This window comes from Leopardus geoffroyi, chromosome C2 (assembly GCF_018350155.1).
Source record: "Leopardus geoffroyi isolate Oge1 chromosome C2, O.geoffroyi_Oge1_pat1.0, whole genome shotgun sequence".
Classification (NCBI taxonomy): Eukaryota; Metazoa; Chordata; class Mammalia; order Carnivora; family Felidae; genus Leopardus; species Leopardus geoffroyi.
Window position 1 is genome coordinate 140,765,609 of NC_059333.1, and position 15,245 is coordinate 140,780,853.

At 39.8% G+C, this 15,245-nt stretch overlaps 1 protein-coding gene across 14 annotated transcripts in view; it reads right to left on the reverse strand.

The window, feature by feature from the left end:
• Positions 1 to 15,245, reverse strand: part of THRB (thyroid hormone receptor beta) — a 388,247-nt gene that overhangs the window by 38,242 nt on the left and 334,760 nt on the right. For all 14 annotated transcript variants that reach the window (XM_045436313.1, XM_045436318.1, XM_045436316.1 and 11 more), the window contains one exon: positions 607 to 707. In XM_045436313.1, coding sequence (XP_045292269.1) covers positions 607 to 707 — 101 coding nt within the window. The remainder of the gene's footprint in view (positions 1 to 606; positions 708 to 15,245) is intronic.

Genomic DNA, 15,245 nt, shown 5'->3' on the forward strand with positions numbered 1-15,245 from the left:
AAACAGGAGGAGAAATGGTCATTTCTTGGGAAAATATATTATAAAATATCTATGCATTTTTAAACTCAGAGTGAGAATATTATTAATTTCTTTTCATCTTTAAAAAATTTTTTAATGTTTATTTTTCAGAGAGAGAGAGAGGGAGAGAGTGAGCACAAGTGGGGGAGGGGCAGAGAGAGAGGGAGACATAGAATCTGAAGCAGGCCCCAGGCTTTGAGCTGTCAGCCCAGAGCCTGACATGGGGCTTGAACCCACAGACTGGGAGATCATGACCTGAGCCCAAGTTGGACACTCAACCGACTGAGCCACCCAGGCGCCCCTAATTTCTTTTCATCTTATGAGTTCTCTCCCTGTCTTCAAAGCCAGACACTATACTCTTGCAAAACTTTATTTAGTTATTTTTGATCTGAAAAAAATAATAATAAATTCGTTTCTTGAAAATGCCAAAAAATGAGGAGGACAACCAGACACTTGGATGGTAACAGGCTGTAAATGTTGGAATTTGGTTCTAATTTCAACTTAAACTTCTTGTTGCATTCTGTTGGAATCCTGGGAGGGGACAGGAGCTGGGCTGGGTGCTGAGCTCACTGGTCCAAGGGCAGTTACCTTGCAGCCTTCACACGTGATGCAGCGGTAGTGATACCCCGTGGCTTTGTCACCACACACTACACATAGCTCGTCCTTGTCTAAGTAACTGGGGATGTACCCTGTGACAAGGAGAAAAAAGGAACGTGAGAAAACAATATCATGTTAAAGTCAAAGACACACCCTAGCTTGGAGGAGTGGAGGAGGATAAAAAGAGGACAGGAGGCAAGGTGCAGCAGGGAGGAGGCAGGATCAAACTGTTTCATACATTTGAATACAACTTTTGTATTGGGGTTTATATCTTGTGATCATTTAGTTTTAAATGTAAAAGGTAAATAAAACATTTAATGAGAAAAAATTTAAAGTCTTTCTCTGATGTAATATACTTGCTCAGTATCTTATACTTATCCACTATCTTATCTCACACGTACAGAGTTGATACTAGGCCCAGGATTTCCGAATGCCTTAGAAATAGGTGTGACCACTCTTGCTGTGCAGGTAGGAATATATCTGAAGTCTGTTGGAGCCAATAAATCATGCAGAGAGGGCAAGATTTGAGATGGCTGGAATGCTCTGGGTTCTGGAGAACACAATCTCTTTTGTAAGGCTTATTTCAGAACTTTTTCTTAGAAGACTGGATCGACTTTGGACTCAAGGTACCATGCAATAAATTCAGAAAACTTCATAGCTTGGAGATCGTCAAGTACTCTTGAGGTGAACAGGTTTTCAGAGGTTTGCTTGGCCTTCCTAGGGGTCACACTAGAAATTAAAGCATAGATCTTCTAGCCAGATCTCCTAACTTCTAGTATAAGTGATGATGATCTTTTTCTAAAAATAGACAGTTAACTTTAAGTAGAATGAACAAGCCATCTAAAATTTTTATTTTTGGTTAAACTTGTGACATTATGACACAAAACCCAACAACACTGGGTAGTGTGAAATAATAGAAGCTCTATTTATTAAGAAAAAAAGAAAGTCCATGGGGCGCCTGGGTGGCTCAGTCAGTTAATCCTCTGACTTCTGCTCAGGTCATGAGCAGTTTGTGAGTTGGAGACCCGCGTCTGTACTGACAGTTCAGAACCTGGAGCCTGCTTCGGATTCTGTGTCTCCTCCTCTCTTTGTCCCTCCCATGCTCATGCTGTCTCTCTCTCTGTCTCTTAATAATAAAGAAACGTTAAAAAAAAGTTAAAAAAAAAAAAAGAAAAAATAAAGTCCAATTATGGTAACTCTCTTTGTTAGTGTCCTGTTGGTTTATTAGTTTAAATTCCTTGGCCCAGGAAACTAAAGTTTAAAAACAAAGACAGAAGCAGCCCACTTCCCACTGGTCTTCGCCTCTTCCCCTTCACTTGTAGACAGTGTCCAAACACAAGAAACTGATTCTGAAGTGCAAATTCAGTTTCGTTTGGTATCAGTGGTTTACCACAGACGCACACAGCTTTAGATAAGTGCAAAAAGTCAAAATAAGGTCTGCTTTGTTGGGACGTGGAGAAGGGAGGGGCTGAGATAACAAAATAATTCCTTCCTTTGATCCCGGCACCTTGTGAAGTTCTTTGACTTGGTAAACTCTTATTGGTTTCAATAAAGATTAGCCAGGTTGAAATGACAGATGACTTACTGTATGTTTTACCATGACATTTCATAGATTCTTTATTAAACTAGGTCACAGAGGGCTTCCTTTTCAGAAAAAAATATCCATAAAGAAAACAGAAGAAAATGAGTCCTTTTCACAATTTCGTAGAAATTACTTTGCTCAGATTTTATTTTAGAAAGATGGTCCCTCTTGGGAAGGAGACAAATGACTTCAGAGTAATCTGGTAATGTACAGGATTATCTTCTTAAATATCACAGCTTTTCTTAGTTTACTTTTACATCATGCCAACCATGAGTCATCTGTTGAATTCACTTCAAGAGTTTGAAAAATCTCATCAGACATTTCTTTTTTTTTTTAATTTTTTTTTCAACGTTTATTTATTTTTGGGACAGAGAGAGACAGAGCATGAACGGGGGAGGGGCAGAGAGAGAGGGAGACACAGAATCGGAAACAGGCTCCAGGCTCTGAGCCATCAGCCCAGAGCCTGACGCGGGGCTCGAACTCACGGACCGCGAGATCGTGACCTGGCTGAAGTCGGACGCTTAACGGACTGCGCCACCCAGGCGCCCCACATCAGACATTTCTAAAAAGAGGATTCTGGGAGGGATCTGCGCAGAAAAAAAGGGGCTGGAATGAGGGATGTGTTTATTCAATCATTCATCTATTCATTAATTCAGAAAACAGTTATTTACCATCTACTAGGTGCTTAGCACAATGGTTGGTGCTAAGAATATAAAAACAAATTAAGACATGGTTTCTTCTTTTGGTAAGCATAAGTGTAAGAGACTGTGTTAAGTTTCCAGTCCTGGTCATTCTTCAATGTGAACAGAAAAGGTGAAAATGAAGGAAAGAACATGAAAGACGCTGAACATCACCGTACAGGAATACAGAGCCCAAACCACAATGAGACACCATGTAACATCCTTGAGGATGGTCATAATAAAAATGACAGACAACAACAAATGTTGATGAGGATATGGAGAAATTTGAACCCTTATATGTTGCTGGTAGGAATGTAAAATGTGCTTTAGAAGAGTTTGGCAGTTCCTGAAAAGGTGAAACATAACGTTACATATGTCCCAGCAATTCCACTCCTGCATATATACCCAAGAGAACTGATAATAGGTGTCCACACACAAACCTATTCATGAACGTTCAAAGTAGCATTATTTATAATATCCAAAGGTTGGAAACAACCCAAATGTCCATCAAATGGTGAGTGGATAAACAAAAGGTCGTATATTCATACAGTGGAATATTATTCAGCTGGAAGAAGGACTAAAGTACTGATACATGCTACAACATGGATGGAACGTGAAAACATTATGCTATAGGAAAGAAGCCAGACATGAAAGGCCACATATTGTATGATTTCATTTATATGAAATGTCTAAAGCAGGCAAGTCATAGTCAGGAAGAAGGCCTGGAGGGAGAATGGGAAGTTACCTGCTAATGGGTACAGAGTTTCTTTTCAGGGTGATGAAAATGTTCTAGAATTGTATAGTGTTGTTGGTTCCACAACTCTGAATATACTAAAAACCACTAGAAACAATGGTTTTTCATGGATATGTTTTGTACACTTTAAATGTGTGAATTTTATTGGTATGTGAAACGTGTTTCAATAAAGCTGTTATTACAAAAACAAAGAAATGAAGTAAAAGAGAACAGTTCCATTTGACAAATATTTATGTGGGTATACAATGTGCTAGGCAATGTGCTAAGGGTCTAAAGATAGGCTAAATTTTCATTCTTTCAGATCAATAACAGATCATCTGCATATAAGGTCGTAGGCACTGGGTTAGGGCTATGTCCAGAATCACAAAGGGGAAACTCTTTGAGGAGCCTTCCTATCTACCCCCCAGCTCACGTCAAACTTGGTGCTCCCATAAACTCCTTGTGCTTCCCCGATAGTAGTCCTTTATAATCTACATTATAACTACCTTTGAGTTTTTTCTTCTCTTTGACCACAATCGTTGATTCACTATACGTTTGTACAGTTCCAGCTAGAGGGCATGGATCAGAACATTAATGCTGAGCCCCCACTGTCTATCTAGCACCTGCTTCCTCTGACAGATGGCATCATGGCTTTCAAGATCTCTGCCATTGACCAATGGCGGAGAAAGTAAGGAGGAGGGATGTATCTGGAACTTGCAGATGAGCAGACTTGAAGCCTGGAGGTATGCCTGAGAAAGCTAAAAGATCTCAGAAAAGATTTCTCAAAGAGGTGATAATGCAGAGGCAGGAGCCCAAATATCAGGCCTAATGAAAAGTTCATTAGAAAGTTTGATTTTTGGTAAAGAAAATGAGATTCCACTCATTAAAACTAAGACATCCAGACTGACACTCATCCAACACTTAGTGATCTGGGGGATGCATGCTCACTAATCAACTGGACTTGGTCCTGCTTTCTTTGCTCTGACCACTAGGTTCCATACAGTGAGACAGGACTAAAGAGAGCTTAAGGGCAATACCGTTTTCTCACAATAGAGAAGTGAAAATCACTATGACCAGGCATTAAGATGCCATCACCAAAAGAAGAGATTTGCAGTCTGGATTTTATATGATGTGCTCCACTTTCTACTTGGGACTATATAAACCACTATCCATTAACTCAAGAGTGTTTGCCTTTGGGTAAGTTTCCCCTTCCCCTTCACACAATCATTAACCTTAAGTCCCAAGGTTGTATATACCACTGTCTGCTAGGTAACTGATGGTGCTGTGGCTCAAATTTAATAAGAAATCTAACAAAATCTACAGGAAGACTCACTAGGTGTTGATTTATTCCAAACACAGTTTTGGGAGTCCCTCCATAGAAAGAAATAACACAAAATATTCCAACAGAGCTCTGTGCCCAGAGAAATAACTAGTTACCAAATGTGGGAGGGGGAGAGTCCTAGGGAAAATGGCTAGAGATAGTCTGGGCTTAACTAACACCAATGGAATTCAATGGTCACTCTTTAGGAATCAAAAGCAACATGTGTACTAGTTTCTCATAAATTTTCTTTTTACATAAAAATTATACAAGTAGTGCAGTTCATGATAGAAAAAGTAAAAGACAAAAATGAACAAAAAGCAAATTTACCTATCAACTCTCCACCACAGTGATAAGAACTGTAGCATTTTGATATTTCTTCATCTTGGACTAGTATGTGTGACAGTGTGTGGCATGTGCTTGTGTGTGCACAGAAACACAAACTTCTAAAACACAAAGTAATGTTTAAACAACAAAGTAACCCAATTATTAAAACACATAGTCTCTTTAACAAATGGTGCTGGGAGAACTGGACAGCAACATGCAGAAGAATGAAACTAGACCACTTTCTTACACCATTCACAAAAATAAACTCAAAATGGATAAAGGACCTGAATGTGAGACAGGAAACCATCAAAACCCTAGAGGAGAAAGCAGGAAAAAACCTCTCTGACCTCAGCCGCAGCAATTTCTTACTTGACACATCTCCAAAGGCAAGGGAATTAAAAGCAAAAATGAACTATTGGGACCTCATGAAGATAAAAAGCTTCTGCACTACAAAGGAAACAATCAACAAAACTAAAAGGCAACCGACGGAATGGGAAAAGATATTTGCAAATGACATATTGGACAAAGGGCTAGTATCCAAAATCTATAAAGAGCTCACCAAACTCCACACCTGAAAAACAAACAATCCAGTGAAGAAATGGGCAGAAGACATGAATAGACACTTTTCTACAGAAGACATCCAGATGACCAACAGGTACATGAAAAGATGTTCAGCGTCACTCCTCATCAGGGAAGTACAAATCAAAACCACACTGAGATATCACCTCACACCAGTCAGAGTGGCCAAAATGAACAAATCAGGAGACTATAGATGCCGGAGAGGATGTGGAGAAACGGGAACCCTCTTGCACTGTTGGTGGGAATGCAAACTGGTGCAGCCACTCTGGAAAACAGTGTGGAGATTCCTCAAAAAATTAATAATAGATCTACCTTATGACCCAGCAATAGCACTGCTAGGAATTTACTCAAGGGATATAGGAATGCTGATGCATAGGGGCACTTGTACCCCAATGTTTATAGCAGCACTTTCAACAATAGCCAAATTATGGAAAGAGCCTAAATGTCCATCAACTGATGAATGGATAAAGAAGATGTGGTTTATATATACAATGGAATACTACTTGGCAATGAGAAAGAATGAAATCTGGCCATTTGTAGCAACATGGATGGAACTGGAGAGTGTTATGCTAGGTGAAATAAGTCAGGCAGAGAAAGACAGATACCATATGTTTTCACTTATATGTGGATCCTGAGAAACTCAACAGAAGACCAGGGGGGAGAATAAGGGGGGGGGGGAGTTACAGAGAGGGAAGGAGGCAAACCATAAGAGACTCTTAAATACTGAGAATAAACTGAGGGTTGATGGGGGGTGGGAAGGAGGGAAGGGTGGGTGATGGGTATTAAGGAGGGCACCTGTTGGGATGAGCACTGGGTGTTGTATGGAAACCATTTTGTCAATAAATTTCATATTAAAAAAACAAAAAAAAAACCCCACTATGTTTGTTATTACTAATATGTAAGTCCAAGACCATAGCTTTAGAATCACAAATTTATGGAAATAAACACATAAAGATAAATAAGCAAATAAATGAGAAAATCATAAAAAAACAAAACAAAACAAAACACACAGCTTCCTGGAAAAGGTGGATGGAGTAAGTATATCCATGTTAGGAAAGCTATCTCCTGTTCTCTTATAGTAGAGGTTATGTACAGTTGATCAGAATGAAGACTTTGCAGTTCTTGGTATCAGGTGCACATGGTAGAGATAAAGGAGAAAGAGGCACAGGCCACTTGCTTCTCATGTTCAGGAACCAACTGTAATACAGTTGGACCCTGTGTTGCTTGTTGGACATGCCTTGGGGTGGGGCAGGGAATATTAACCAGAGTTAAGATGTAGGTCCCTCACCATTTCTCACTCTACCTCATGATTTGCCTGCTCTATCTTCTGGTGTTGGCAGTAGGATACTGAAAACTTCTCCCTCCCTATAAATTGTTGAATTATCATTCAGCAATTTATGTACATGGTTGAACTGTTTGGCCTTTAGGTTTTTGTGAATCCTGGAATCCAATGATAATTCAATCTGTGAGTGGAATGGGCGTCTTCCATTTTCTGACTCTATTTTGATAGGTGATTTGATTTGTTCTCATTTCTCCTAGATTATGTTTTTGGTGGGTAGATGAATAGGTGATTGAATATGTCGTTAGTAAAATCATCACGACTTTTACAGAAATTAAGTTGGTAGCAGTTGTTCACATGGTCATACCCGTGTACCCCACCCGTCTCTTTCTTTTCTCTAAAATATAACTCAGAACCATAATCTTTACCCAAAACAGCCACCACAGGCAATGATACATCAATTATTATGCATAAGTCCATTGTTCATGATTAGATAACTTCCATCAGGGAGTAACATCCCACACATAATTAATAGGTAGGTGAGGTTCTCTTAAGATTAGAGTATAGTTGACAACATCACATGCTAACTAATTCTCCCAGGGAACTTACCATTTCTTGCTCTCCTATTTCTATGTTTCCATCTTTTTACTTTTCTATGCTTATCAAATAAGCCGCATGCTGGCCACTACGCCCTGCTAAGGAAAATGCACATGTAGTGCAAGTTTTGTCACCAGGAATGGACACTAAATAGATGTCCGTATTTGGTTCTGTCTAGAAACAAATATGAGAAACTGAACCCTGGAAGCCATGCTGCTCATTTGAGAACTGCATCTGCACATTATCCCAAGTGACTGTTGAAAAAAAATGGCTACCAAACACCCCATAAAACAAGACCAATATGTGGTAATCCAAGGGTGATATGTTTTCCTCAGCTCTTACATGCTCAGATGTATTATATTTTAGACTAATAAACTATGCTGCCACTTTATCAAGCGTATTATTATGAAAGCAAACTCTATCTGTTTGTTCAACAAAGGCTTAGAGATTTTTTTTTAGTTGACACTTGGCAATGTCTGCTTAATTGCCAAGAATTATCCTGCATGTAGAATAGGTTGACATGGTAAAATATTACTAACATTTTCAACCTATTTTGTTAGCAGCTTCATTAAGATCTAATTCACATACCATATAATTCAATGGCTTTTTATATATTCATAGAGTTGTGAAATCATCTCCACAATCAGCTTTAGAACAATTTCCTCATCCCCCAAAGAAACCCTGTACCTTTAGATGTCACCTCCATTCCTCCTATCCCTTTCACCCCCTCTACTCTAAGCAACCACAAATCTATGTTCTGTTTCTACAGATGTCCCTCTTCTAGATATTTTTTACAAGTGAAATGATACATTTTGTGGCTTGTGTGACTGGCTTTTAACTTAGCATAAGGTTTTCAAGGTTTAACCATGTTGTAGCTAACATTAATTTCAAAAACTTGATTCTCAGAGGGACTTGGTGTGTGAAAAGAAAAAGTTGTGTATATTTATGCTGGAAATCATGCAACAGGCAGTAAGCCTGGCTTGTTGGTTTGCAGTTGATTCAAGCCTTTCCCATGTATGAGTAAAATCAGAAGGTTGTCTAGTTTAATTCTCTTGAGTAATTATAGCATCTCAGGTCCTTGGAGGAGAAACACACAACCCTTAGGGAATAGAACATAAGGCAGATTAATCTTAATGGCAGAAGGTGCTGCCTGGGAAGGTAGATCTCACAGAAGGGAGAGGAGCAGAGTTCAGAAACCATTCCCCATCTGGCCAATTTTACCTTTGGTATAGGACCCTTTGCCAAGCAAAACTGTCTAAAAGGAGCAGTGGTTATCATTGGTGGTGGGAAATACTTTGTACAGTTTAGAGAGGTCCATGTTGCTGATTCATCTTGTGGAACTATCAACTTAAAACCATCGAAAGATCCTAACTAGTTTGGGTCAGGTTATCAAATGAGACTATATATTAACACCCCTAAGGAAGCTAAGTCTTTGGCAAGTTGAGTCATTCTTTAAATTTTATTTTATTTTATTTTAGTTATTTATTTTAGAGAGGGGGGAAGGGCAGAAGGAGAGAGAGAGAGGGGGAGAGAGGGGGGAGAGAGAGAGAGAGAGAGAGAGAGAGAGAATCTCAAGCAGGCTCCATCTCATGAGATCATGACCTGAGTTGAAATCAAGAGTTGGATGCTTAACTGACTGAGCCACCCAGGAGCCCCTAATTCTTTCAATTTTATATTGAACCTTATCACTTCATCCCACAGCTCAGATCCTTCTGATTTAAGCTTTTTCCCCCACTAGCACCTTCTTCCCCATGTCATTTCTTTATATATGTAAAAAATCTTGAATGGCTTATCTCTTCATCTTTTCCCAACATACTAATGCTGATTCCTTTTACATTTAATTTTTAGTATTAAGCACCAAGTTTTGCATCATGTTTATTTTTAATCTCTGATAAACACAATATTAATCCATCTGTCCAGCCAGCCAGCCATTTATTTATTTAACAAACATGCATGGGCCTAGTGGGTAAGACACTGGGTACAAACATGAAATGGCATTAACTTTAAAGATATTCTTTCATTGCAGTCTGCACATTTCCAGCAGAGTTGCCCCAGAAATTCCCGTTTCACCAAATCTTTCCCCAGAACAGCAACCACCTTTCCATGTTCCCCACTACCCTGATGGGATCCTTGAACATCTTTGCTTTCCTCCTTGCCCTCTGGCTGGCTAGGCCCTTGCTACTGGGGGATGGATAACATAGAGTCCTAAGTCTTCCAACTCTAAACCACCGTGGGGAAAGAAGGGAAAAGGAAGCAGGAGGAGGACCAGATAGAAGTTGTTGATTCAGAAAAGGGGAGAAGACATGATGACAAGGGACTCTGGGATCCCACCGTCTGGAAATCTTAGCACAGAAAAGGGGCAAAGCAAGTTTCAGATTATTTCTTCTGACTCAAAAATTCCTGAAACTAAAATATATCCATTTTTAGGACTAAGTTTCATAGTCCAGTTTCATGTACAAGTCTCTAGCTAAACTTTCTTGTCCCTGTCTCTGTAGACTCAAGTAAAGTAGCTGACGTAACCTTTTGATCCATAATCAGAGCTAAAACACTTGAAGATGCAAATCACTAGGAAAGGGAATAGATTGGTATAATGAGTTTCGGTCAAGATTTTAATCAAAGGGGCACACACACTGGCAGTCCACAGTGTTTGGATTGTGGAGCGTTCAAAAATCTCAGCTAATTTTTAAAACCAGAACATTTAAGATGACATCCAGATTTCCTGCTTCATGTGCAAAATCAGAAGCTCTGGCAATACTGAGTCCAAATTCGCACAGGGTGATGATCAACTAAACTGAGAAGGGCGGTCCATCTCTGAAGAAAGACATATACTTTCTAGTTCATCACAGTCCACACCACTCCCTGTTACACCCCAACCCTGAGCCTATTTATGTTTATAAATGCCATTTGTGTTTATTGTATCTTTTTATAGGTAAAGAAATATTTCACACAATTTTAATTTTTTGTCAAAAATGGGAAGACAAAAGTAATTCAAGGAAAAGGAGAGAGAATATATTTCTTTGTGAAATTTAAAAATATTTTTATCATATAACATATACACAATATGTATATTGGTTAAAACTTTAAGTTCAGCAGTCTTTATAAAACAACTGTGCCTTTCTCTCATTAATATCAACTCTGACACTTGTAGGCATTGGAGTTTTAGAACTCCGATACTAATGTGGTCTTTTCCCATTTTAAAAGAGGGGATGGGTTAGAAAACAGGAAGGTATAGTGTATTAGAAGAGTGGGAAGGGAGGAGAGCAGAAAGGGTCACCAGAAATGGGCACTAGTTGCCTCTGATTTTATACTGAGAGTTAATCTATGGCATTGGGCTTCCACAGTTATTTCAGGTCCTGCATGTTTGAGAAAAATAGGTGCCTTTTCTTCATCTAGAAATTGATTCAGAATGAGATTCAAGGTTATGGCTCTAAAAATGTGGACTATCAGCTCTTCAGACTGATGTTTAATGAAGAGGAATGAGTGGTTGCATTTGTTATCAGGATAACATCATTGTTGTGTAAACTCTACTGGTCTCCCTGCAGGTATGCCTCGTAGTCCTGATAGATGTGTACTTCACAGAGTGTGAAGTAAAGGAGGTTATTGCCCTCATGGTGCTAATGATCTAGATAGAGTTGACATAAACAAGTGTATATGATGAAGAGAACCCAAATCCAGACTATAGGAATGATCTTTAACACATATATGTAAGTAGCATGTTGCATATATATATGTATATATATGCATATATATGTATATATGTTCAAGTGTAATCCATTTTGAAACAACTCGGTGTACAAAAATCTAGATTTTTCAATATGAAAACTGAGGAGAGATTTTTACATTACAAAAAGATCCTTTTACTGCAGATATTCTCTAAATGTTATGTCCTTTAATGCAGTGGTTCTCAACCAGGAGTGATTTTGCCCCAGAGGGACATTTGGCAATATCTGGACACACTGTTGGTTGTCACAACAAGGCGTGAGCAGTTGTATGCTACTGGAATGTCATATATAGAGGCAGGAATGCTGCTAAACATCCTACAAGGCATGCATCAGCCCTACAACAATGATTGAATGCCAAATGTCCATAGTGCCAAGGTTGAGAAACTCTGGTCTAATATGTATTATGTAATTTTTAAAAAAGTTATTTATTTTTAAGAGAGAGAGCATGAGCAGGGGAGGGGTAGAGATAGGGACAGTGGATCTGAAGCGGGATCTGTGCTTTCAGCCCAGAGCCTGATGCAGGGCTTGAACCCATGAACCATGAGATCATGACCTGAGCCAAAGTCAGATGCCTAACTGACTGAGCCACCCAGGTGCACCTATATAAAAAAAAAAAAATTTAAAGGTGGTTTACACAAATGATTCAGCACTATTGTATAAAACAAGGGATACCTGCCTTTGAAGCCAGGGCCAGTTGGGAGCTGGGGTATTGAAGAAATGTGGTGCTGGTTAAGTAGAAGAAGCTTATGGGCTGTGAGCTGAGTTAGTGACCTGAAGTGATGCAGGCTGAGAATGGCAGGGCACATACTGGGGTATGGGTGACAGTGGCTGGTAGCTGGGAAAAGAGCATCATTGGTTTGGGGAAGTATGGCAGAGAGAAGGATCCATGGAGAAACTGGCCAAGATTTCTGGAAAAGAGGGTGTGGATAGAAGCACAAAAGCCAGAATCAAAATTTCCCTTTAGGGCAGGGAAGCCAGAATCTTCCCTGTGGGGAGGGAGGAGTTGGTGGAGTTAGTGTTGATCTAATAAGGCATGGAAAAGGGTTTGGAACTTTGAGGAGGAGCCTCTTGGTGGTTGTAGAGAGCAGGGAATCATTGCCAGTGAGTGGCTGGAAGCAGAAGGCTTTGAGAAGGCCGGAGAACGTGGAGAGAAGATGACAGGGCAACATGGCAGGAAGTATCTGCAGATGAAGAAATGGGGGGAGGGTGGGATGACCACTCAAAAGCACATGTCTCCAGGAGAACAGGCAATTCTCTAAAGCAGCCAGTACAGTACAGAGGGAGCGGAGATGAGGGTAGTACCAAGGACAGCGCACGGAAGCTCAGCAGTCATGAAGATCTGGAAAAGGAAGAATATAGACACTAAGTGAGCACTGGTACTTAGTATCAGTATAAGAAGATGAGGGGTCATATCATACAAGCTAGACCAGAGCCGGTGGTAGAGTAGAAAGCAACGGGACCTCAGGCTCAATGCACCTGAATGCCAAGAGCTGAGAAAAAAACTTTGAGTTTGTAGGAAAGTATTTATAGAGGGATGCAAGGTGGTGGACATTTCCATATGCAGGAAATAAGCAGCACCAATAGTTTCTCACAAGCCTGTCCATCATCTGACATCAGTTTCTCATAATGCCTTGGATTCCTGCTATTAGCTTTCATCGTGAGCAATCACAGTGGTTGCTGTAGGATTAGGTTAGGGCGTCCAGTGAAACTTCTGAAGGACATGCTTTTGACAAGACAGTTCTCTAACTCTTGGCAAAGAAGGGAAAGAAGAGTCAGCTCATGCTTTTGTCTGCACTTGGACTAGGTCTAGAAATTACTGTTCTTCTTTACTTTGCTTCCAGTTCTAGACACTGAGAATAGGCACTTTTATTTAACCTTTTTAACAGCAAATGTGCTTTGCATTAAAAAAAAAAAAAATAGTAGTTCTATTGTTTTCTAGACCGGTGGTGTCTCTTAATAGTATACGGGTAGCAGTGCCTAATTTGAAATGCTAACCTTATGTCAGCACCCCTACATTACATAAGCATTATAGAAAAATCTGAAGCATTAACTTCTTAAGTAATATGTTTTAAAGACATGATATCTACAACACTTGTTGCACTGGGTGGACTAATCATATGTGTTTAAATTAAACAAATTAAACTAGTGGGGGAGAGAAGGGAGGAGAGAGAGGGGCAGCAAAAGAGAGTGAGGGAGAGGTAAAGGGGAAGTTGGGAGTAGGGGAGACAGAGAGGAGGTAGAGGGGCAGGAAGGGAAGGAGAGGGAAATGTTGAGAAAGAAATGGAAATAGTGTGCGATCATCTCACATTCAGGGTTGTGGTTGGGAGTGATGATGTGGTTGGGAGACTCATGAATCTTCCCCTTGTTTGGTTTCCTTTCCTGCTTGCCTTTCCAGAGACTGAGTGTGATTCTAGGGCTTAAGGGTACCTGTTTCTCATGGAACATTTTCTTTTTCTGGGCAGACTTTGGAATCTCCCCATGTCCACTCTACTGTATAGCAATCCTTCTCTAACTTTAAAAGAGGCCAAGGAAATTCTAAGTAGAGATCATATTTCTTTGGGGCTTAACTCTTCTTTTTAATCCAGTCCTCTTGATGTGGGTCACTTCAAACATCCCCCACCTTACCATTTAATCTCCATTTCTAATGTCTACACAATTATTCACATGAAGTCAGAAGAACTACAGGACATGAAAAAAGGTTTAGATTCCTATCCCTGAGACAGAGGGGCTATGAAAACAGATTCAGAGAGGACAGTTCTATGTACAGTTTCTGCTTCAGTTATTAATATTTTTTTCTGCAACACCAATATTATGACTTTAGAACAAGATCATGTGCAATCAAAAGCAAAACTGAACAGGACAAAAATACTCCATCTCTTTGATCCTGGCTCAAAACCAGGAATTTCTTATCCTCTTGGACATGATAACCAACTCTGATGCAAACACACCGGCAAATTTCGGACATACAATGCCTATAAAGATGGCACATAGAATGTCAAGCAAAGAATCCTGTGGAAGGGGGTTGCACAGGACAGACACTCCAGGGAATGACTCTATTTAAACAGACCCAGAGTCTGACTGTGCTCCCCACAGGGCACCCAGACTCAAGCTGTTTGGGTACTTAGGAATGTAAGTGGAATTTCTGGTGGAAACAGCCAGCGACCCACACCCCCTTTCCCCAAAAGACAAGAAAAGTTATCGACTTTTAATTATGCTGAAACCCTGGTCACAAAGGAGAAGACACAACACCCTGGTTGCCAGTTCCCTTCCCCTCTGGCTGATTTCCAAACCCACTTTTCTCTTCCTCTTGGGCTAGGGGCTAGGGTGAAGTGTGTGATCAGAACTGGCTGTGAAGGCTGATTTTAATATAACAAATCAAGGCTATGTTACTCGAAAGACAAAAAAAAAAAAAAAAAAAAAAAAAAAAAAAGCTGGTATCTTCTGTGATTGCTAGGGTTCTTTTTATTTGTCTCTAACTTTTAAAAAGTAAAAATGTATTTTCTCATATTCTTTATGAAAAATAAGACAGACATTACATTCTGCATTTCAGCCTTCCTCAATGTGAAAATGATATGGCTCTGCCCCCCGCCCCAATTCTTAAAGTTTTATTTTAAATTTGATTCAAGGAACTGAATTCTGACTCTTCCTTAGTTCATGTCTTCCATGCTTCAGGAGCTTGATAACGTTTCCCCCTCTTGGCTATAAATGTAAAAACAAAAACAACACAAAAAGAACTAAAAGTCATTCTGAAGTGTACCACTAAGATAACTAGTCTTGACATTGGGTTCTGTAGCCTTCCTTTATTTCATGGGT